Source organism: Pleurodeles waltl, chromosome 2_2, assembly GCF_031143425.1.
Source record: "Pleurodeles waltl isolate 20211129_DDA chromosome 2_2, aPleWal1.hap1.20221129, whole genome shotgun sequence".
In the NCBI taxonomy this organism is placed as follows: Eukaryota; Metazoa; Chordata; class Amphibia; order Caudata; family Salamandridae; genus Pleurodeles; species Pleurodeles waltl.
In genome coordinates this window covers 24,150,431-24,174,117 of record NC_090439.1, presented here as the reverse complement: position 1 = coordinate 24,174,117, position 23,687 = coordinate 24,150,431, and the positions used below count along the sequence as shown (strand labels likewise).

General features: G+C 40.8%; 1 protein-coding gene across 1 annotated transcript in view; it reads right to left on the bottom strand.

Moving 5' to 3' along the window:
- DIPK1C (divergent protein kinase domain 1C) overlaps positions 1-23,687 on the bottom strand; it is a 248,512-nt gene that overhangs the window by 135,957 nt on the left and 88,868 nt on the right. Inside the window, exon 2 of the mRNA XM_069219437.1 lies at positions 7,359-8,039. Coding sequence (XP_069075538.1) covers positions 7,359-8,039 — 681 coding nt within the window. The remainder of the gene's footprint in view (positions 1-7,358; positions 8,040-23,687) is intronic.

Here is a 23,687-nt window from a genome sequence, read left to right as displayed (position 1 = left end):
CCTAGAGTCATTTTCTGATGCAAAACCATCCATACCACATGACTCCTGTCTTAGAAAAGACAGGAGTCATGCCCACCACACCAATGGCCAGCACAGGGGACCAGGGTCCCCTGGGCATGGCCATTGCACCTTGTGCCATGTATGGGGGCCCATTAAAAAATAAAATAAAATACTTACCTGTACTTACCTGGGATGGGGTCCCCCATCCTCCACTGTCCCTCTGGTGTGGGTGGGGGTGGCCCTGGGGCCTGGTGAGGGCACCTGTGGGCTTATTCCATGGTGTTCCACCATGGAAATAGGTCCTCAGGTCCCCTAACCCCTGCCCTGACCCAGGAGTAAAGAAATGGGGCAAAGCAAGGTTTGCCCCGTTTTATGACCCCTCATCCCTTCTGTGCTCCATTTTTGTACGGAAGTATAAATATGGCGTTAAGGCTATAGAGTCATTTTTTGCTCGGGAACGCCTACCTTGTATCTCATTAAGGCAAGGTAGGGTTCCAAGTCCAAAAAATGACTTTAACTCCATAAAGTTGGCACTAGACAGGTCTAGCGCCAAAGTATAAATATGGAGTTAGTTTTGCACCCTATTAGAGTAAACAAAAATGATGCTAATTAGGTGCAAACAGAGTATAAATATGCCCCTAAGTCTGATGAATGTGATTTTTGTTTCTAACACACAGCAAAGCTTAAATAAGTATAAATTAACTGTACAAAATATTCAATATATACCAGCAGTCAAGCAAGCACAAATAAAGTGCATTTGTTTGTGGTTGTGAAGTATGATGATAAAGATTTTAAATTGATCAAAATCAATCAAGTGACTTTATTTAAGGCACTTTACTTGGTGATTCACAAATGATAAATATTGTGAAATCTGATTTCCACACTATTGTTTAAGTGCTATGTAGTTCAATCAGTAAAACTGCATGTCACTTCAAATTTAGTGGCTCTTTCATTAGAAAATGTAGTGGGAAATTTACAAACATTTTGTGCTGGGTTAGTGTCACAAAAGTGATGCTAGCCAGTACAAAATGTTTTTTATTAATTTACTTTCCATTGCAAAAACTTGTTTTGGGATGGAAAGTACCCTAAAAGTAATCTAAAGCAGTGCAAAGCTTTCCATTACTTAGCGCCAAGGGGGCATTAAATGGGTTTCACATGGGCGTTCCCATACAACCACCCATGCCTTTTGATGCAAAACCCTATCTACAAATAAAAGTAGACAGGGTTTGGCACCAAACGTTAATGCCATTTGAAAGCAGGCAAAAAGGTAAAATGTTTTGATTTCTCCTTTCTTTTCCGACTTTGCATGCATGCTGCACTGTGCAGCATGCATACATAAGTAGGAAAAGTTTTAAAATGTGTCTAAGCATAGTATTTTGTACTGGAAGGGCACCCTTCCAGTACAAAACCTATGCTAGACTCACGCACACACCCTTGCACTATGGAGCAAAGGTGTGCGTGTGGTGCACAGCAGCTAAAATCAGCGCTCAAGCTAGGGAGAGGGAAGGAGAGAGCCATATTTCTGTAAGTACAGCATTTGTGGATGCTGCTCTGTGTTGCGTGACAACTTTGTAAATCTAGGCCCCGGTGTCTGTAAATGACAGTGTGCTACCACACCATGATTTAGTAATATATGTGCAGTAATGTGCTACATAATCCTTTTATGGATTTTGACGCAATCCCATATTTACTAAGGTCAGTAAATGTGGGATTGCATCTAAAAGGTGCACCTCCCAGACCTAGGAGTAACGAGGAGAATTTTTTTTTTTTTTGTCTTGTTACTTCCTCTTTCATAGAAAGAGGAATATGCCTTTACAGACTGTTTTTGAGAAGGACGGTGTCCCTTCTTTCACAAACAGAATCCTTATTGAAATGTTGGTATCCTTGCACCGTGGCATCTGCATTGGCACTTCGCAGCACTTAGTGAGTCAGTTCAGGGAGGCAGACGAAATGTGTCATATTTGTGTAAATATGCACATTTCTTCTCTCCCTTACACGCAGTGCAGCACGGTGTGTTCCTCTGCTTCGCTGCAATGCGTGAACATTAAGTAAATTGGGCCGAAGTATTTTTTAGGCCTGTTCCTTCATTTAGTAATAGAAAGGCATATATTGAATTCCAACAGGGCAGAAGTCTTTGCTTCGAACATTGGAAACGGTAATTTTATAATTATGTACCCAAGTGGTTTTGCACAATTGTTTAGGGCTGATTTGCATCGGCCATTTTCCTATTATAAGAAAGGCTTGACAGTTCAATTTAAGAGAGGCATCTGCCTAGGAAACAGGAGGTCAGGTTCTGCTCAGGAAGAGTGCTATCAACTCTGTGTCATATTTACAAACTCTAGTGAATCATGAGATCCTGGCTCACAGAATCAGTGTATGTGGAAGATAACCCATGCAAATAAAACTAAGAACTTTAGAAAATCTATTAATTTGATGGATTTTCTACACTGTTACATTTAGGGTTAGCGAGTACAAATTGTGTGTGACACGACAGACATGCAGAATGCATGCAACACTCACAAACAGACATGTTCAAGAGTAGTCACAAACATTTTGCACACATTCCGACCTTGGAAACACACGTAACATTACTACTTAACAGCTAAAGTAAATGTGTTTTCAGTGTGAAAAGGGAACACAAATAGAGTTCTTACGGAAATGGTTCACAGCGAAAGAAATGTGTGCTTTGCAAATGCATCAATCCTGTTCAAATGATTAGGATTGTCGTCCTGCAGACAACCCTCACGAAATGTTACACAGGAGAAGTATTCATGGAAATCTACATTTTGTTTAGATTTCTCTGTTATGTTGTGGGGATTTTGTGAATTCCCAGACAGTAGGACGTCTACTCAAACTTAGGTCATGTGTCTAAGTTTAATTGCTGTATTCACCTTTTTGTGGCTCAATGTCTTGAAAGGTGTGGTGCCTTCACTGGGGCAGGGAGATGGACACATAGAGTCAAATACATTAGGATATTTAGATACAGGCCTTGGGACTGGAAGATATGAACAGTTATCCATAGAGACACAGATACTGGGTCAGTGAGACACAGATTTAGGTGAAGAAATTAACACTGGACTTGGGAGATTCATACGCTAGGGCTAGAATGCACAGACATAGAAATAGAGATAACCCTGGCACTCTGAGCCATGGAAACTGAAACAGATACAGACACTGAGGCAGGTAGACATGAACACAGGCATTGGAATAAGAAGCTAAAGACATGGTACTAGGACACGGAGACTTGGACAAGGGCACTGAGGAAGAAAATACCCTGGTACAGGGAAATGTTTTATAGTAAGCATAATCTGGCTTCAGTTAACATGACTGTGGTCTAGTCATCTTGCACTAACATTCATCTTACATTGACAGAAAGAACTGTGCTTTTAAATTACAAGAACTTGTTTTCTACATCCATATTTCTCTTCTGTGTCATTCCATTTCAGATAATAGGCAAATCGAATTATTTGCATGGTGTTGTTTGCTTGTCATGCTAAAATATATTAATTTGTGTTCCTTGAGAAGGAAACCATGTACAAAATATTTCTGTATTTGCAACAAATTCAAGACTTTCTGCCCCAGTCAGCTCTCAGATTAATTAATCAGTTGTACTGTCTATTGTTTTCATTTGTTGCATAAATGGCATGAGATATTCTTCCTTTCATAAGTTCACTTCAACTATAATTATGAATGAAGGCAATTATTCCTAAATGTTTCTTATTTGATGGATCATATTGCCTTGGAAAGTTACTGGTTTATGTGTATGTAACTTTACTAGTATAGCCCTATTGTATCAGATCTTACCGTGTTAAATGTGTGGCTTTCAATGTCTGAAACCTATAAAATGTACCCTTTTTGGGAGATTTAGCAGACTTTTTATTTACATGCACATAGGTAGACTTCATGTCAGTCTGTCTATACTTGGACTTTTCTTGTTTTCTGAACTGTGCAGATGCTGTGATAGTCCGTCTTTTGATTTATAATTACACTTTTTCTGACTTATTTGAATAGACTCTAAAGGTCAGATGTACGAAGCCTGTTTGCATTTCTTACCTGTCTGAATTGATATTTCGGGCCATTAAGAAATGCAAGCTGGGCTTTTCTAATGTACAAACCCCTTTAAGGAATCGCAAATAAGGATTTCTTTATTTGAGTATCCTATTCTGATGTACCATGCATTTCCAAAATGCGATTTGGGCATTTTGGAGATGCAATTAAAAAAAGCACCCCAAGATGTTTGTTTTTTAATTGCAATACAGCACACACATGCCCCTTAGGTATATGTGTGCTCTACAGGTACACCCCTATTTTTGGGGTGCACCTAAGGGGTCCTTTTTCCCATTGCCATCCCTGGTTTTTCATTACCTAAATATAGATTTCTTAATAAGAAATTGCTATATAGGAAATGCTAAATCGGCCCATGGACTCAAATACAATGGGATTTATTAATACTGATTTCCTAATAGCGATTCCTACTTTGTAGAAATTGCTATTAGCAAACCGGTATCTTTGTACATGGCATTTTGCATTTCTTAAATAGCGATTTCTATTAAGTTGCTACTTAAGAAAAGCACAATTACATCTGGCCCTAAGTCCTTTTGCTGAACTGTACTTCAATCATGGCTATTTACTTGCTTTGGAAATTGACACCATGTTGATCCTCTCGCATTGTCATTATCTGATACATTATTGAAGCTGATTCAGATTTTACTAACTAACTACATTTTGCCTTCTGTAGTGATTCTTAAGTTTAAGTACACCTTTATGGTTTTGACTTTGAATTTTGTGCTGTGAAGGTTTTTTTATTTGTAAATGGGCCATAGTCTTATGAGACTCACACGGCCTTGGTCCTGAGTCTCAACCCTTTTGATTTGTTAATTAAAAGTGATGACACTGGAGAAAGGAGGCATAAAAATTGCTGGGCTGGGAAGGAACACTGACAAAGAGACATACAGGCAGAGCCTTGGGAAGAAACAAACTGAATCAGGAGGTTGGCATTGTAGATTAAGGCACTGGGGCAGAGATACATGGCCAACCATGAAGCAGATACAGATACAAGGGAGGGGAGATGATGTCTGGAATAGACAAACACAAGTGGAAAAACACAGAAAATGGGTCAAGGAAACCATACCTAGACAAAGACAATGAGATGTGTGCTCAACCATTCATTGACCTTAGCATATGCCTTAAAACTTGATTATTTTGCTTGTCAATTTCAGTCCATTTTACTGCAATTGTGGTTCTGATATAGCTTTGTGTGAGAAAGTGCCATTGTGCATGCATATAACTACAGCAAATGATCAGGCAGAGTTGAAAACTAGACATACACTCTGAATGAACTGAGAAGTGAGAACCACTTGCAATCTTTATATATCTATAGAAGAAGCATATAGTTCTCGGTACATTGTCTCTGATGAGAAAGCAGATGTTGTCAATTTTGTTGACGCATGTTTGCCTTGTAGGTTTTATATCTATGAATTGGAAATGCCCTTGTTAGTAATATGTATGCATTGCAGAGCCATGTGATGGTGAGCACCTGACACCATTTTACAAATTTACAGCGTTTTTATGGTGATAATGGGAGATTAAATACCCAAACTCTTTGTTTACAGGTTGGGTTCCTTGCTTTGCCCCTGCAGGTAGTCAGTTGGTTCCTTGTTTTTTCTATTGAACAAAGGGGAGCATAAGACTGTGCAACATTAGGATCCATTAGAAGTTTCAGTGGCTGTGTGCATACAACCAACTACTACATTTCATTCTGGATTCTTTGTTTTTAAGGGCAGGAATGCACACAGAGTCAAGAAGCCTACAACTCCCAGCTGCTCAAATAAACTGACCATCAGCAGCAGTGCTTCTTGCACTGTGTGTGCGCTTGCATCTTGATGGTGGTAACCTGCCTTCATACTCTTGCATCTGGATGGTGGTAATGGTCTACTAGATTCCACACTGGCACCTCAGAGGCATCCTACATGCCACAGCATGTCTCATTCAGGGCCTAAAGAAATATGATCAACCCTATCCTGATGGAAATCCATTGGTTCTCTCTGCTGGCCAGCACCATCTTCAAAACCGACCCGGCTTTTTCCATCTATTCACCCAGGATCTTGAACAATATCTATGTACCCTTCAGGGCACCCTAGTGCAGGTTCAATTGAGGAAAGAGTTGAAGACCCACCTGGTTAGAGCACACTACATCACAATGTGTTAACCATCCACAATCTAGCTCCCTCTCCTATTACACATTGTCTTTATGCTTGCCGTTGCCCCTATACATTGCTTTGCAGCTTTTTGGCTAGGCCCACACTATAGAAATATTATATACTTGCATATATTGCTATTCCCATCTCACAGCCATTTTAATTCTTTCTGTGAATCGGCCTCTCCAAACAAGCTAGTTGCCCATTCAAGTACACAGATGCTCTTCTTCCACCAAGCCAATGTCCAGAGATGCTCACTTCTTCTCCAAGGGCTGAGATTGTCTTTACAATACCACAAGGGAATCTCTCTCCAGAAAAATAAGAAGCAGGACTACAAGAGGGCTAAGTCTGGTGGAAAATAGCAAGTGCCTATTTTCTAAAATCTTTACAAAAGTAGAAAAAATATTCAACACGAAAAACCTAAAAAAGCAAAAATGTAAATAAGGAACCAATAAACATATGAAGGTATGCCTGCTAAGAAACTAAAATGACACTGAGTTGGTAAGAGGTAATGTGTGGTGTCTGGCTGACGACATTCAGAGAATAGTGAAGACTATGCTTAGTGAGGCCCAGAATGTGCAGAGTTGAGCAGATAATGTGTAGACAATGAAAGACTGCATGCAATGTGGGGTCTAGCATGTGTTCAGTAAGGAACGTGGTGTGCACAGTGGAAAGAGAGTGCAGATAGAGGATTTGAGGGTGTAGGGAGCAGTAGTCAGTGTGACTTGAAGAGGGCTACAAGTATGTGCAAAGGAGGCCAAAGACCTGTAGTGGAGAGGCTGTTGGGAATGGAAGCATTCAAAGCTTGTTTTTCAGTACAGTGAGATTATGTACTCCTTAATGTTTCTGTGGGCTCCTAGTGGTCCAGGAGTCAGATGCATGGTAGGCTACCAGTAACAATATCTTTATTTCAAAAACTACTAATAGGGTAGAAAAGAATGTGATAAGTTTTCAGATTTGTTGCTTTCTTACCTCAATGGAGAAAACATTCTCATGCATTCTCACTTTGACCAATTCCTCTGCCATGACATTCTAACAGATCTTTAATGTGTTGCGCAAACTGGATTGCTCGTGACTCAGGAAAAAACATTACCTCACATAAGAAGAAAGCGTGCAAGTGCACATGTTTCCAACTTCTCAGCTTGCACCAAAACAACTTACTGTAAAGTCCTTTCTAATTGCAAAATTTTCAGGTTTGATATCACAGAGGTGAAGACGGTGAGCGAAGTCATTGTCAAACTGTGTCACCATATCTAGGAAACTGAGTGCAATGACATTGATTGCTTCCACCCTGCTTTTGCCACTGGCAAACAGAGACCTGCTTAGTTCCTTTAGAGGAAATATTGTAGGGTGCCATGCTTGTCCACTGTCAAGATACTCCACTGCATAGAAGTGGCCACATGTACCAATCACCTGCAAGACATGCTTACTGAAATCTTGCAAGAGACTGAAGTAGACATATTCCTCCTGCTGGAGAAGAGACCACATGCTGGCCACCTGTGCTTTCCACTGGGGGCTTTTCTTCCTTCGGCTCCAAAAGGGAATGCTTGTACTATTGGATAAATCCAGTCCAAGGACATTTTTAACCTCTAAAGCAACCAAAAGGAGAAGTTCTGTTTCAGGAAGGTCCTGGGCATCTGCTTCCTCAAGTATGCCAAGACTCTGGTAGCTGGAGAAGATGTCCTTCTTCGACTTCAGGATCACAGGACGTCCCTGCCAGTCAAGCTGGATGACTTTCTTGCCTTTGTCATAGTAAAGGCAATGCTTGTACACCAATTTTTGAGCCACACAAAGGTCTTCACAGAGGTCTCCTGTTAGAGTTTCTTCTGTGTAATCCTGGCACTAGAACAAAAAAGACAGAAGTCAATAGAAGGACACGATTGAGAGATCCAAGGAGATTGCTACTTGTCATTGAAACCAACTGAGTCTGCCATTGAAGACCTGGTTTGCGAGGAGGCTCAGGGACCATTGTTTCCTCCCCCCTCATCTATATCATAGAAATAGTCATATCTCCAACATGTCTATTGTTAACAGCTAAGCATTGCATGTTTCAGAATTTATCAACCCAACTCTTTGGGAACTACCATTGTACTGACTTCACATGTCTTTTGTATAACAATAACAAGCTTGTGTCTGGAATTGAAGGTTTTATATATATATATATATATATATATATATATATATATATATATATATATATATATATATATATATATATATATATTTTTTTTTTTTGTTTAATCTTCTGGATAAGCATGTAGATGCATTCACACTGCCCAATTTATTAGCATTGGGGCTCCTGATCCAAAAAGACAAGTTGTAGAAGAGAGACTTACTGTTATCAAACTTCCCTTGAATTCACTACAAAAAGACCTACCACGTTCAATGCAAATTCATTTTTGTTCTTAAAATATTAAATCTGCCATGCACTATTTAAAATGACCCTGTTACACACAAGGAGAGCTGGAAGGAAATTTCCCTAATCTGCATTTTCATGTTTCCTAATATTGCTGATATTTTGATCTAAAAGTGAAAAGGTAGCATCTTTTGCTATCATTTGTGATGATATGTGGTACTATGAAAATATTCCCTTAGCTTTATGTAGACAGTAAAGTAGGCCTTACGTGGAGGGTGAGAGGGGGGAAAGGGGTCATTATCATCTAGGCCCATACTTTTTGAGGACCCTCATTCATGCTGCAACATATTTATTTATTCATTTTAAATTCAAAGATGCAATCTTTCTGCATGACAAGGTAAGTCACACAGCTCATTCCAATATATGGCACCAGGTGCTGATCTGACATGTTTTCTCTTTCCCTAAGGAATAAATATTTAATCTTTGATACAGGTTTTATTCATACAAAGGGCCCCACTTCAGTTAAATGGCCCAGGCCCCACATGAATTTCTGACATGCCTAAAGCAAGACCAACGTATATCTGGCTTGATACATTGAAACGACATGATAACAGAGAAACACCTCTCACTGAGATCAAAAAATTATTGTTAAATCTTCAAAAATGTGTGAGATAATCGGAATGAATTCTTGCAAATTCAGAACTATTGACCCCCCCATTACTGCATTTCTCAGTACTGTTTTATTGAAGTTTGCTTCGTCTCCTGTGGCAACTGTAACATATTTGTGCTCCACCAAAGAGTACTATTCACATTTATGGACTATGTATTACGGGAAGAAGAGGTGACATGCAAGGCAGTTGTGGTATATGAACAGTCTCCAAGCTTGACTAAGCCAACAGCGTATACTTTGGCTGTCTAAAGGCTTCTTCTCGTCTTCACCCAAGAGAACGCATAGCACTCGTTATGTAGTCCCACCACAGTGCCCCATAAGGAAAAGGACTGCTATGACTACAAGGTAAATGGAAGCAATACAAACCAAACAGAACACTGTGCTGCAGGCTTGCACCACTTATCGCCATACCACCTTACTACAAGAAATTCATAGGAGGCACTGCTTTCTCAATACTAAGCTCTGAAACTGATACCAGCCAGTATTAGGACATCCAAGGACCATAGAAGACAGTTGAAAACTTTTTCGTTGGCTATTACCTAGAGAATTGTACCACCAGCATCCAGGCAACAGAATCCAGAAAACATTTGCACCCGCAAACTCAATCCTCAGCTTGCAACCCACCCACAACTCAACCAGCAAACTGCTTTCATTATGGAGGTAAGCAAAAAACAGGGCTGACCTACGGTTCATCATGGCATTACATAATTATGTATTTTCAAATATATAAGTTATGGCCCACAATGCTAAAACCCTTATACCCTGCAGTCAGCAACACATTTTAATTCATACTTCTTAAATTTACATAAGATATATCTGCTTTGAAGTTTGTCAATCACCAGCACTGTACACCCAAACATCACCAAACGGACAGGCAGGGAATAACTGAAGAGATATGTCACACACTAATGGACAATTTGTAGAGTCCATTTACTGCAGGCCAGGTCCCAAATATCTATACAATTTCACTGCTCTTTTATATAACACAGACACTTAGATATGGGATGATAATAAAAATGCCCATCCCAAAAGATCAATCCACTCCTCTCTCACTCCAAACATGCCTGCTCAACACCACAACTATAGACAAAATGTCAGATTGGACAACCAAGTGCAGTAACTGGATAAGCACCCTGTATTATATGAAATACCATAAAAGGAACTGCAGAACTGTTCAAAGCTACCAGCAGGATCAAATCCATACAACTGCACGTATCTCTTACACTTCATCATCCAACCAACTGCTATGTGCTGTGCCCCATAACACAATAACCACACCTCGGTGGTCATCATGCATGGCATGGAAAAAGTTCCCATATAGGATCAAAACAACAACATACCTCCAACCACACACCCTACATGGTGTACCTTGTCATTCATGTAGGCGAGTGCTTGAGCACCCCACATAGGGGAAGAAAGTGCTATATAAATGTTGCAGTACAATACAATACAACAAGGCATGCAAGCCTCCTATCTTAAAGAATGCTTCATTCCACAACAATTGCGGTATTGCATGTTTTGAAGTTACACCACAGAGAACCAATGGGATCTTGAGTATGCGGAGAAGCAGAGCATTCACTAAAGTACCTTAGCAACTTGTCAGCCGATGTTATTTGGTAGGAATTCTAGCACATCAACAGAACAGTAGCAGAGAATGAAAGAAAATTGACGAAATTATCTTTAATATCTCGGCTGCACTGACTATAATGCAGCCAATAACATAAGTGATTGCTTATGTTACACAGAAATGATTTAACTCTGCTAGGGTTGTCAGAAATAATTGATGCAAATTCAAGACTGCGTTAATATGCTCTTCTGAGAGTAAGAAAAAAACACGGGAAACAACTTTCTGAACATCAGTAGATAAAACGCTTTGCCCGAGTTTGTAAATCTATTGCAATCTCCGAACCTTTTACAAACTATGTATACTGTTCTAACTCAAGTTCACTATACTGACAAATGTGAAAAACGTTTGCATTTGATGGTTAATCATCAAATTAGTTCTGCTTTCATGGGCACGTTTTTCACATTAGTAAAACCCATTTCCAATAGCAAAACCCTTTCATACTTTTCATTGTTTCCTCCTCCCCTGCCAATCATGAGATAGTAGGCATCAAGAGGGCGATGGCCTGCCTGATACAATGTGATTTCTCTTCTACTTCCCAGATTTAATCCCTCTGCAGTTCCTTTCTTCCTGTATGTGCGATTTCTTGTCACTTTGACTTCTCTCTTTGAACCTGTAGAACAGGCTACATTGTATTGCATCACTTCAGAAGTGCTTTCTTAAACGTTGTCTAGGATTTAAAGTGATTTCCAGACCAAAGGTCAATGGTTCAAATTCTGGTGCGCATGGATGATAGAAGATTGTTCATGGTGGCATGAACTGCGAAGGTTAATTATTGTTGTCTTACTGTACTGTTCGCTCTGATTGCTATTGTCTTACACGAATGGCAACCTAGTGGTTGCCATCGACCGCGGTCTTTTAGTCAGAGCCTCACTGGTTACCTCACCGTGCGTTTCTCGGGTGGGGGCACGGGGCTGCTGGAGCATTTCAGGCACATGGCCTGCCACCCCTATGCGCTGCTGTCACTCCCGGGTGTTTATTGCAGCAGTGGCACTGTGGCTATGAGGGCAAGAGTGAAAGGGTGAGAAAGAGAGAGGTGACAAAATAAAGAGGGGAGAAGTAGAGCGACAGAATATAGATGAATGAAAGGAGAGGGCTTGTGGGGAAAAGCGCTGGAGTGGTTTGAACCTTTTTGCAAGGGCTACATTTGGTTCTTTGATATCCTTATTTCTAGTCCACAAATCACATGTATCCGCCGACATAGGTGGTGCTGGAAGCTTATAACTTGCTTTGCATAGAAGTGCTATTGCAGCCCCTTATCTCTGAGTTCTGCACATACATCACGCTACGGGGAATGATAGCATTTGTCTAGGAAGCAGGGTTCAAAACACAAAGCGGAACGACGCACCATGCTACCATGACAGTCACTGACAATCACTCTCTCTCTGTGATTTAATCGATCATGCTGGTAAGGTAGAGATCAGCACCAGATTTCTACTAACTCCACTCCAAGAGATACCCACGGATCAGAGGGAAGGGAAGTACAGCATTGATCCTTCCAAATCTGGCCATGCCGGGGCTATAATAGACGATGCTAATACTACATTTTGCCATCATGTTAAACAGATGCCACATGCTGGTGCTCCTTTCTTCAAAGCGAGCGTTAGCTATAGGCCTATAAAAATGTAAATACGTTCGTATCTGAAAGGCGAGTTGAACCTCGGTGATGTGGGGACAAATTAGAGCAGACCACAAAAAAATCCTCATTCTCATCATCAACTCCAGGCAGTTACCTAACTCTTCACTAACAAACACAAAGCAGCTGTGAGCAACAGTTACGTCATTTTGAGTGATGTGCCATGAAACAGCTAGCTCAGCATCCTCAGAAAGAGATATCGTCAAACCGTTTACGGTCTGTCAAAATGGTGCACTTTTGGACCAAGCAGTGACAAACCAGTATGCCTTGCTTTACTGTGTGCTAAGACATTCAAACAGCAGTTGTGCCTATCTGAGTGTTTGCAGTCATTAGCACATTAAAGCATGCCATCTTGGCTTTGCCAATGCTTGTCCACTTGTTTTTTGTACATTATAGATTAAAACTTTGCAGCTTACAATTTGTTCTCCTTTACCGTTGCTCAGGGCTTTTCAACAGGGTGAAGATGTTGACCTCCTAACAAGTCTTTAGCTCTATTCGGGCCATGGCTTTTATGGAGAGTGTGTTGGCACTTGCAACTGTTCTTAGTTTAAATCAATAATCAGGTGGTTGTTATATAATGTTTGATGTTCCCCAATATTAATATTTGTAACTTTCTCGACTTTCAGGTCAGCGGAGGCTATGGGCTTCGCTCCCCCGGCAGAGGACGATCTGCCTTATTCAGGCTGGCAAGCATCACTGCACCTTTAGTGGAGGTCAAGTTAACATAACTGTTCCTTAGATGAGAGGGTGTATTGTTTGTTGCAAAGTGTTTTGGTCTCCTGAAAACAAACTTTGTTTTTCACAAAAAATTGCCCCTGGAGCACATGGTGGGCAATGTGTGTTCCTTGTCCAGGACCACCATGCCTTTCATGCGAAGGACAGTGAAGAAGAACACTCAGGGTGTTTATATGGTGCTCGGGGTGCAATGTGAATTTCTTAGAATTTGGTAGGGAATACATAACGCTGTGAATATGCAGCATGCAAGGGCAAGGTAACAGACGTTACAGGTGCCTATATCCTGGTACATTCATCTGGGAGCGCATGCTGAGAGACTGATTTTGAGTACACGATCAGTTCTAATAAACAATGACAAATGTTATGGGGTCTGTTCTGTTTCGGCCTCATAATGTTGTGACAAGGTCCCTCATGCTGTACCTGAAGACTGTCTGAAGGTCATATACTCAGAGAGATCCACCACTCTACTCCAGACACTGACCTATGTAATCGTTTTTGGTGTGTTGTACAGTTCAGGGCCTATCTTTCAAACTATGTAAGCTACAGGCATTTGGGATAGGTGAGATGGGATTTAACTTAGAGGCCTTGGAAGGAAATGCAAGTGTAATTGAGCATCTTTTTGAGGTAGTCAGGAGACTTATAAATAATGTACTTATGCTGCTTTCCTAAGCGTCAGAGTAAAGTCAAGATGCTGTTATAGTGGCAAGTGTTTGGTGGTGCTATTACTGTGTAGTTGCAGTAGATCCATGACATGTTAACCTTCTGTTGATGTCCCTATTGTGGCTCATGAGACAAACTTGTGGTAAGCAGCCTCCCTTAAGGGGATTAACTTGGCAATCATATACACTGAAACACAGACCCATTAATCTCTGTTTAAGCACCCCAAAAAATCACCCAATGGAGCATTGTACCTAGGCAGGCGCCTGTTGTATTTACTTTGATTCCTGGTTGTTTCTTGCTCACATTGAATACTTAGGTCCTAGGTGGAGCTAAAGTATGTCCCTCTTGCATCACATTACGTTGTAATTATGAGTGCTGTGAATGACTTCTGTTGGCCCTGTTATAACTCACACATCCTGTCGAAGTGGCTACGTGTCATTGTCTTTGTCTGGGGAATGTGGTGCTCACAATATGGCGGTGCCACATAATGGCTGTGTCAGGACCTAGGGAGCGTTAGCATATGTGGTAACTAGCAAAAACATTGAAGCTGATGCATTCACCTAACATAGGGACATACCCATTTAAGCCAGTGAAAGAACATCTTCAGGCGACAGAGGTCTGTGATGGAAATCTCAGACCCATTCAGGAATTCATCCTGGGAATAAGAGAAAATGCTGCCATACCAATTGCAGATTGTGCGTAGTATAACACAAAACAACAGGACATAACACAACATGACGTAACAAAATATGATGTAACATAGGTGTACACCACAAACTGCTGAACCTCATGCAACCATTGCAGATGTAGTAAGTGAAGGTCCGTGTGGCTTCTTTAAGGCACAGTGTGTGCAAGTTATGCCCCCAGGGATGAGAGCGAAGCACAAGATGTTATATCGGCCACTCTGAAAGCTAGATCTGCTGTGGCCTGTGGGGAAGTTGGCATGCCTGCCCACAAAGTGATTGAGTGCCGCTGGGACTTGCCATAGTGTCTTGCAGACAGATGGGTCTGGATGCCAAGAGTGTCAGCAGTAACCTTCCATACTGAGGATTTAGCAGCTTTGGCTGTCGTGGTTGTGGCATGGTTGTACAGGGGGTAGTTTTGGGCGTCACTGATGGCAGCAGATTTAGAATTATGAACGTGGCGGGTGTGTTTCCATAGGTATTTTGAGTGGTACCTCAGTTTTATCTCGTGTCCTCTCCTCAATTTATCCAGATGTATTGCTTGTATATGTGTGGCAGTTGAGGTAAGAGATTAAAGATGTGCAAGGTTTACCTCATCTTTTTCATCCATGGCGTTTCCTTTGGTACTAGTAGGAGTGCGGAGTATGCAATGTGTGTATTTGCTTCATCTGGCTGTGCGATGTGTCCAATTAAGATCATGAGGTTTTTCTTCGTAGCTGTGTTTTTCTCTGCCAAGTCCACTAATGTCCTCTACCGTATCACATGTGTGCTTGTTAATGAATAAAAATGCTTTTCTTTGCCAATGTGTCGGTTCTTTTTTTGTTTAATGATGAATCAGTGGGCTTTCGGTTAGGATGGATGAATGGATAAAATGAGCTTGCTTTTTCAGATGTGCTTCATTTAGCTGTCTGATTCTAAGTGTGGTTCAGCAAAACCATTTTAGTGGAGTTTTTAGGTTGCTCAATAACTTAAAAGGACTGTTTACCTCCTCTGTGTGTTGGTGATTTTTTATAAAAATGCTCTAGTGGCAGGTTTTCTCGATGTGATGTTTGTTTTCCACGTGATATCGAGTAGTGTTTTTGGTGCAGTGTGTCACAAGATACCGATCTCCGATCAGGTTTTGCTCGATTGGACCGATGTAGTACTTTGATAAAGTGCAGCCTGCATTCATTACTCCTCCCCCCAATTACTGGATTTATAAACAAACAACGAAAAAGTTAACATTTAATTATCAACAATAGTATATGTCCCACCTGAAATAAAATATTGTCTACCTGACAGTGAAGTTCTTTAGTTTCTTACTATCTCACCATTATTATATTTATCCTACCCTTGGTCTGATCCATTTGTTGACCCCTCTGTGTCTACATTTCCCTCTTTTTGCTGAGAACTCGAGTTTGCTTTCAAAACTTTATCAACTGGTTTGAACAATGTATTTTCATCACTTTTCTCTTTGTAAACATCACAACCAGTCCTTGTTAGACTTGACAGCTCTTGGCATGGTTTCCCCTGTTTTTCTTGGCTCCTGACCTGTTTTTGATCCTGTGCTGAATTTCGTTTTTGCTGGCTTTAGGACTTTACCACTGCTGACCAGTGCTAAAGTGCAAGTGCTTTATATCTACACGGTATTGGTGATTGGCATATTTGATTTACAAGTGAGTCACTAGTAAAGTGCACTGGAGGTGTGCAGGGCCTGTAAATCAAATGCTACTAGCGGGCCTGCAACACTGATTGTGCCACCCACATACGTAGCCCTGTAAACTTCTCAAACCTGCCACTGCAGTGTCTGTGCGTGCAGGTTCAAACTGCAGTTCGACCTGGCAAGTGTACCCATGTGCCAGGCCCAAACCATCCCTTTTACTACATGCAAGTCCCCCCTTAGGTAGGCCCAAGACAGCCCCGTGGGCAGGGTGCAGTGTTTCTAAAAGGTAGGACATGTACTGGTGTGTTTTACATGTCTTGATAGTGAAATACTGCCAAATTTGTTTTTTTACTATTACAAGGCCTATCTCTCCCATAGGGTAACATGGGGATTGCCTTGAAATATCTTTCAAGTGTAATTTCCCAAATGGGTCAGGTGGAGATGGAGTTAGGGGGTCTCTGAACTCACATTTTAAAAATACATCTTTAGGTGAAGTTGGGTTTTAAATTGTAAGTTTGAAAATGCCACTTTTAAAAAGTGGGCATTTTCTTGCTTAACTATTCTGTGCCTCTTCTTGGCTTTGGAATACACACCTGGGTCAGGATAACAAGTGGGCTGGTTGTGAATTCACTCTAGACAGTCACACAATAGGAGGTGAGGTGTGCCCCACATATCCTAATGGGTCTACCTGGACTAGAGAGGTGGGAGGAGCTGACACTTGCAACTGAATAAGGCTGCGCCTGTCCTTACACAAAGCAGTTTCCAACCCCCTGGAGTGTGTCTGGGGCCATGGCAAGGAAAGGCAGGGTCTTGTGTACTACAAATACTTTCCTTTGAAGTCTGCCTACTTCAAAGGCAGACATGAGTATAAGTATTGGACCTCTGAGACCACAATTGCAGAACACTTCTGGAGTGAGGACATTCTGCCAGGAAAAAGAGCTGGATGCTGTAGGAGGAACTACCAATCTGCATATTGCTTTGATTTGCTGGCCTGCTGCTTGATGCTTCTGTCCTAGGAGTGAAAGGACTGGACTTTGCTTTCTACATCTTGCTTTCCAAGGTTCTCCGAGGGCTTGAACTACTCTTGCCTCCTGTTAAGAAGTCTCAGGGACATCAAAGACTTCCTCTACCAGTGCCTTGGCTCTTCTGCTGAAAGTCCGGGCTTGCCAAGTGGTGCCAAATCCAGTCTCTAGGCCCTTGGAAGTAGAAACTGGTGTCCTGTGGAAGAAAATACATGTATCGAAGCGCCACGGTTGAAATTTGAAGCAACGCCTGTCTTGCTGCTGAAAAAATCAAGACAGTGCCTGTATTGCAATGGACAAAATTGACGCAGCACCTGTGGGATCGAAGCAGCGTCTGTTCCACCGCAGCTCCATCATCCCAATACGTCTGGATTTTCCACGTATCATCCCTGGGCATCACTTTCTTAACGACCCGCACTAGTAAGTAAGGAATCGAGGCTGCGTGACCAGAAACCAACACATCATCTCCCCTGCCAGTAAGGAACCAATGCATCACCCCCCTGCTGTCAGTAAGGAACCAACCCATCACCACCCTTGCTCAGTAAGGAAGCGATGCATCGATATGCTTTTCCAGTGCCTCACCTCCACCTGCGGCTCACATCATTTTTGTTTTTGACGCATCCCAGGTACTGTGTGTTAAAAAAGATACAACCATTGATTCCTGTGAACTAAGACTCATTTAAGACTTTAAAAAGTGGTATCTTTGCTTGTATATGCTGGACGTTTGTTGTTTTGGTCTTGTCTTATTCAGATAAATATTGGCTATTTGTTGGTGTTTTCACTGTGTTACTGTGGGTGTATAAATACTTTACACATTGTCTCTGAGGTAATAAGCCTGACTGCTTGTGCCAAGCTATCAAGGGGGTGAGCAGGGATATCTTAGCTTTGTGGCTCCCTTGCCCAGCTAGAGTGAGGGTCCCTACTTGGATGGTACAAACCACTGCCAACTAGAGATCCCATTTCTAACAAGGCATTTCCATTCAGTCATCCTTGTGCCCACTGGCAATTCCTTTATACCGAAATAAGCCTTAACCTTTCCACTTTGGTTCGCATTTACCCTTATTTATTCTTTTCTAACTTTTTTAGATTGCAGCTTTCAGGTTTGCTTTGCACTTTGATTCTCAACATGGTGCTCCAACAAACACAACAACCAGTTTATATCCGGAGACAAGACCTTGCTTCCTAGTTCCTGAAGGGGTGCATATCTGGTCACCTTCAAGCAATGATCAACTATTTACCTACCCCTAAGATCCGCTTATTTTCCATCTCCTCTATGCTAGTCCTCCTCTCGTTTTATAGCCAATAAAAATGTACCACTGCATATTTAATAAATTTTAAACTATTCAGTGGTAATACAATTTTACTAAAGAAGGAGGGAACATTGTCTTCTAACAGCTCAAACTAACCTGCCACACCACTGACAATTGTTGTGTGTTAAACTCTGTTCAGGTTTTCCAAACCCTCGATGTACTCTCCTCGAAGCCACTGTGAGGAGTCCCCTTCTTGGCAAAATATGTTATTTCTTCCTTAAGGTCTAGCTGGGCTGAAGGAGAAAGGCCACATGCTAGAGGTTTCCCCTGTTACTGCTGTCCAGGATGGCATGTAGGATTTATCTAGAAATAATCATGAGAAGGAACTGCTCAGAATCATAAAGAACATGGATGTTCAGTTGCATTCTCTGATATATCATTTGCCATAACCTTTTTAACCGATAACTTCCCACCAAGCTTTTATTCTGACATCTTTCGTCTAACAATTCAAAGAGTGCCACCTAAACTGTAGTGTCACTTTTCACAGGGTTTATGAAAATATACAGTTATGTGACAACAATGTTTTTCATGGAAATATGAAAGGATGCACTTGCCACACAAACTTTCTGCAGCTAATTTGTAGATTGTTAACAAAAAATGTTTTAAGATTTTACATTTAACAGTTCAAATGTTCTTAAAATCACGTCAGTCCGGGGTGCAAATTCAAACCTGACATTTTGTGTGGTGAACTTGCCCCCCATTGAGAAGATGATTGCTTTATTCTGGCATTTAAGATGTTGCAGTTTTGACCAGAATGCAGGAATATCCCACATAATGCTATCTTATGTCATTAGCACTTGCATAGCACTTAAATCAATTGTTATGTCTCCATAGTGCTTTTCATCTTGACACCTGGGGGAAGTGCATAACATTACCTGGAATGACAGAAGGGATTTTGTCTGTGTTTTTATAGATAGTTTGAACATGGGTCAAAACTGATCCCCAAGATAAGACTTACAAAATATCTGTGGTACACTGTATAGGCACATTAGACGTTTTATTTCAAGAAGCGCATACATGCATGCTTGTTCTTTGCAGAGTGCAAAACTGTATCTATTTTCCAAACGTATTACTTTGTGGAAAAGACAGTGTAAATAAAATGTCATTTGTGTGCTTCCACACAACACAACATTTACGTCCTGGTGAATGACGTTTAGAAGTAGATCTGGTGAATTTTTTTTTTTATTTATTTATTCTGTAGAGCATTACCTGTCTCCCTTTTTGGTTGATTCAGAGCACTGGAATCTTGAAAATGAACTTTGTTTTGGTTATTTTGATGGTGCCTTAGAGACTGATCAGTGAACTCAAACCCTTTCTGAAGTTCTTCAGTCGTGATGCTTTTCCTTAGTGGAGATCAGCTGTAAGCAAGTTTAAAAATGTTCTTTTTCATGTGTTTTCTACTAGCACATAATTGGATTCAGCTCTCAGTTTGGGATCGGAGCATTGCACAACCTAGAGCCCAAGAGCTCCAACGATCTGTATTCAACAACCTTTAGACTGCATAGACCTAGACTCCCAATGGTTGACAAGCCACTTCACGTTTTGTTGAGAAATGTGAAGTGCAGTGATTGAGTTACGGTATCTGATTTCCACCTAGCAGGGCTCTAAGGAGCATATTTGGCCCTTTACCCCAGTAAGCTTTGTGGACAGCGCAGAGGACTTTGAACTCACTCGAATCTCTTCTTCCCTGGCACCGAACACAGGGCTTTCAGAGCTGGTTTGATGTTGTTGACTTTTTGAAGCTTCAGTGACATTCTGTTTCCTTGGATATCGGCTTTTGGACTGTTCAATGAGTTTTTAAGTAGCACTGAATAGATGATACAGGAGTAGACGATGCAGGCCAAAATCAGGGCTTGTGTGAGCTCCATTTAGTGCTCAGTTTGAAGAAGAGAGAGGAGTGTTCAGAGTCTGGAGAGTTGCAAGTGGACATCTCTTAAAACTGCATTGGCTTCAGGTGTGAATGACAGTTCAGTATGGAAGGTGATCACTAAATCCATACTTTCGGTGAAGAATCTGGCGGTGTAACGATCCTAGGGGTCAGATAAAGTGCAGTGGGTCTGTTCAGTCTTTCTCATTATCAAAATTTCAACTTTGGCTTCATTCACGCAAAGGAAGTTATTCTGCATAGAGTTAACACGTGATCTTGACTTGAAGTGACATGTTTTCCTTTAGAAGATTATTCGGGTGTCATAGGTGGCATTTCACCTGGCAATACTTAAGCAGCTGCACCATAAATGTTGAGGGAGATGATACACGAGAGAGGTGTAGTTTTATTTCTTAAGAAACACCTGTATTTGTAATAGCAATAGGATCACTTTTGCATCAATGGGTGGCAAAATGTAAAAATAGCTACTTCATATGGCGACAAATTGATCACATAATTTTCCTTTCACACCCACTTTGGTTTTCCTTGCCATGTATTTTTGTTCTCCACTGCCACAATATTCCAGTGGCCCTGTCTATACTATTGCAGTTTATCAGCACCTCCTTTCTGGTGCCTCCTGTACCATAGAAAGCTCATTCAGATAAAAGCTACTGTGCAGAACTCTACTGGCTCTGGTCTGCTACGAATTCTACAACGCCTCAAAAGATAACACAGAGGAAATAAAAGGAGGGAAAGTAACCCATTTTCTTCTATTGTGAATACTGAAGAAAAGTAGTGTTTCAGCAATTCTAAGCCTATTGATCAATTTCTTCATGCTTTCCCTCTTTCTACAAAGCTCTAGGTATATTTTTCCTTGTTCTTCCTGATTTACTATCCTCTGCAGAGGTTTGAAGTGTTTACAGTTTATCCTTCTAACAAGCACTTCTTGATTCATTCCTCTATATTTGCATAACAAACTCTCCCACTGTCCAAGCACTTTGAATTAGCAGGTGCCATATCTGCAACTTTTTGTAAATCACAGTTTAGCGGTCTCATAGCCCTTGTGTTCAGTGGGGTAGCAAGAGTGCCTTGAACCCTAGTGCAAGCAAGTAAAATAGGCCCCACTTACCACTGGGTGGGTTGTAGAATACCAAAATAATCAGTCTTCACTGGGTCCTCAAACCTCTGGGCCCTGGTGCCACTACATCTGCTGTACCATCAATAGCTACGCCCCTGCTGATGTAACCCTACCTTAATAGAATTCGCTCCGTCCCCATCTATTGAAAGATCAGGGCAAAGTCCTCGATACTGAACCAAGACATTTACGTTTTAATATTATAATACAATGGTTCCCTCAGCAGACATTTTATATGCTTAAACTTATACAGCAAGAATATAGGATAGATGGCACGGCTTCCAGAAAATTTCACAAAGTGTTTAATTGCTGACAACAGTACAAAAGACAGTCAATATTGACAAATAGGGGTTCGTGAAAATGGCGCAGTGAAGGGTGATTGGTGACAGAAGTTTAATCAATGTGCGCAGTGAACAGTTTCATAAAATATTCCAAAATATATTGCTGACCAAACAACAATATTAAGCTCTCAAAAATGGGACTTAAGAATTAAAATACACATTGATTACAATTTCGCACTCAACAGCTTAATATGTCAACATTTCGATCTCTTAAATAATTTCCAATAGGGTGTTCATCAGAACATAAATAGAAGCATCCTATGAAAGCCCTGAATGAAATATTTCTCCTTCTGCCATTGCAAAGGTGATATATACACTTCATCAATATGAATCTGAGCATTGTTAACCCGATCACAAAACGTCTATTTGTCCTTTAGATTAATAGATAATACACTACTCTTCCACATGGGTATGGCTCTAATCAATTATGACAACCGCAAGGCAACTGTTTCCAGGTTATCCTCTATCATCACATCAATATGCACATAGAAGGTCTAGAAATTCAAAGCTGGACAACTTTCTATTCACTATATACCTTTTGAGTCTCATTCGTTTAGTCCTCTTTTCTCTACTCACTTCCCCACACCAATTCGTTCCCTTTTAAAACAACTCTGACAACTCGACATTACCTCTTTATAAATCTACCTTTGTTACAAATAAAGCCCAGTTGCCCCGGCCACCCCTTCAAGGATTGCTCGCTTTCAGTCAGTTAAATGGGTATGTATTTACATAACTTTGGTTCACATATCTCCAACCGATTGCCACCAAGGATCAACTCATGAAAGTATAGTAAAAAGTAACATGCATAGTACAGAAATGTACAACAGATAGTGCATTGAATTGGGAAGGAGCTTCCCCTTCTTGGTGAATATGACCGACTTTGACGGACTTTCGAATTTACCTAACCTGTATTCAATTTTCCAATACCAAAGACAAGTATGAATTCATGGTCGAGACCCCGCTTGGTGGTTGTTTAACACTTTAGCAAAGTTAACTAATCAAACTTGACTGAATCAATTGCTGTGCAGTTATGAACCTGATTAGATGACGTATCACCCATACCTGCACATCCACAGTTTCTTTTTTTAGTACACGTAAGGCTGAAAATCTCTCATACATACGACTTAAATTCTCAATCTCAGAAGACCTGCTGAACAACATTGCCCAATTAACCCGAATGACGCCAACAAAATATTAAAAGGGAGTTTGTTACTAGAAAAAGACTAGCCGCTGCAGAGGTATGCCAAATATGTTACTTAGCAAAAGCATTAAAACCTGAATCTGCTAACATTAAACAAAAACAGCAGGCATTGAAACCTGAAGGGAAAAAAGAGCTGCAAATGAATGTCTTTTCTATGTATAGCGTTGTTAAAAGATTTATCATTGTTGTCAAGGTTTTACCCTTGTATCAGTCATAACATTCCATTAAGATCGTTGATGAATGTTTTTTTAAAAATTAGATCAACAGGTAGGCTCTTCCTGGGAGTAAAGTTACTATGTCTGTGTTTCTCTTTCTTTCCGAAGAAAGTACAATATTATTTGGCTACGGCACCATACATGAAAGTCCATATAGTCTACTACCAAGAGGAGCAAGTGGCTCTGTTTCTCGCTAAGGTAGGTATATTTTCCTCTTAAATTGGTCCTTGTCCTCTTACTATAATCCAAAGCCTGATGAAGATTAATGTCTGGAAGTCACAGTATGAAGGCCTTTCACAAGTCAGGGTCTGGTTTAAATTTAGCTGCCTTCAATCTAGTGTAGCCAAAACTGAGATTACAAACTTTGATCCCAAAAGCTGACTCTACGATTAGAGG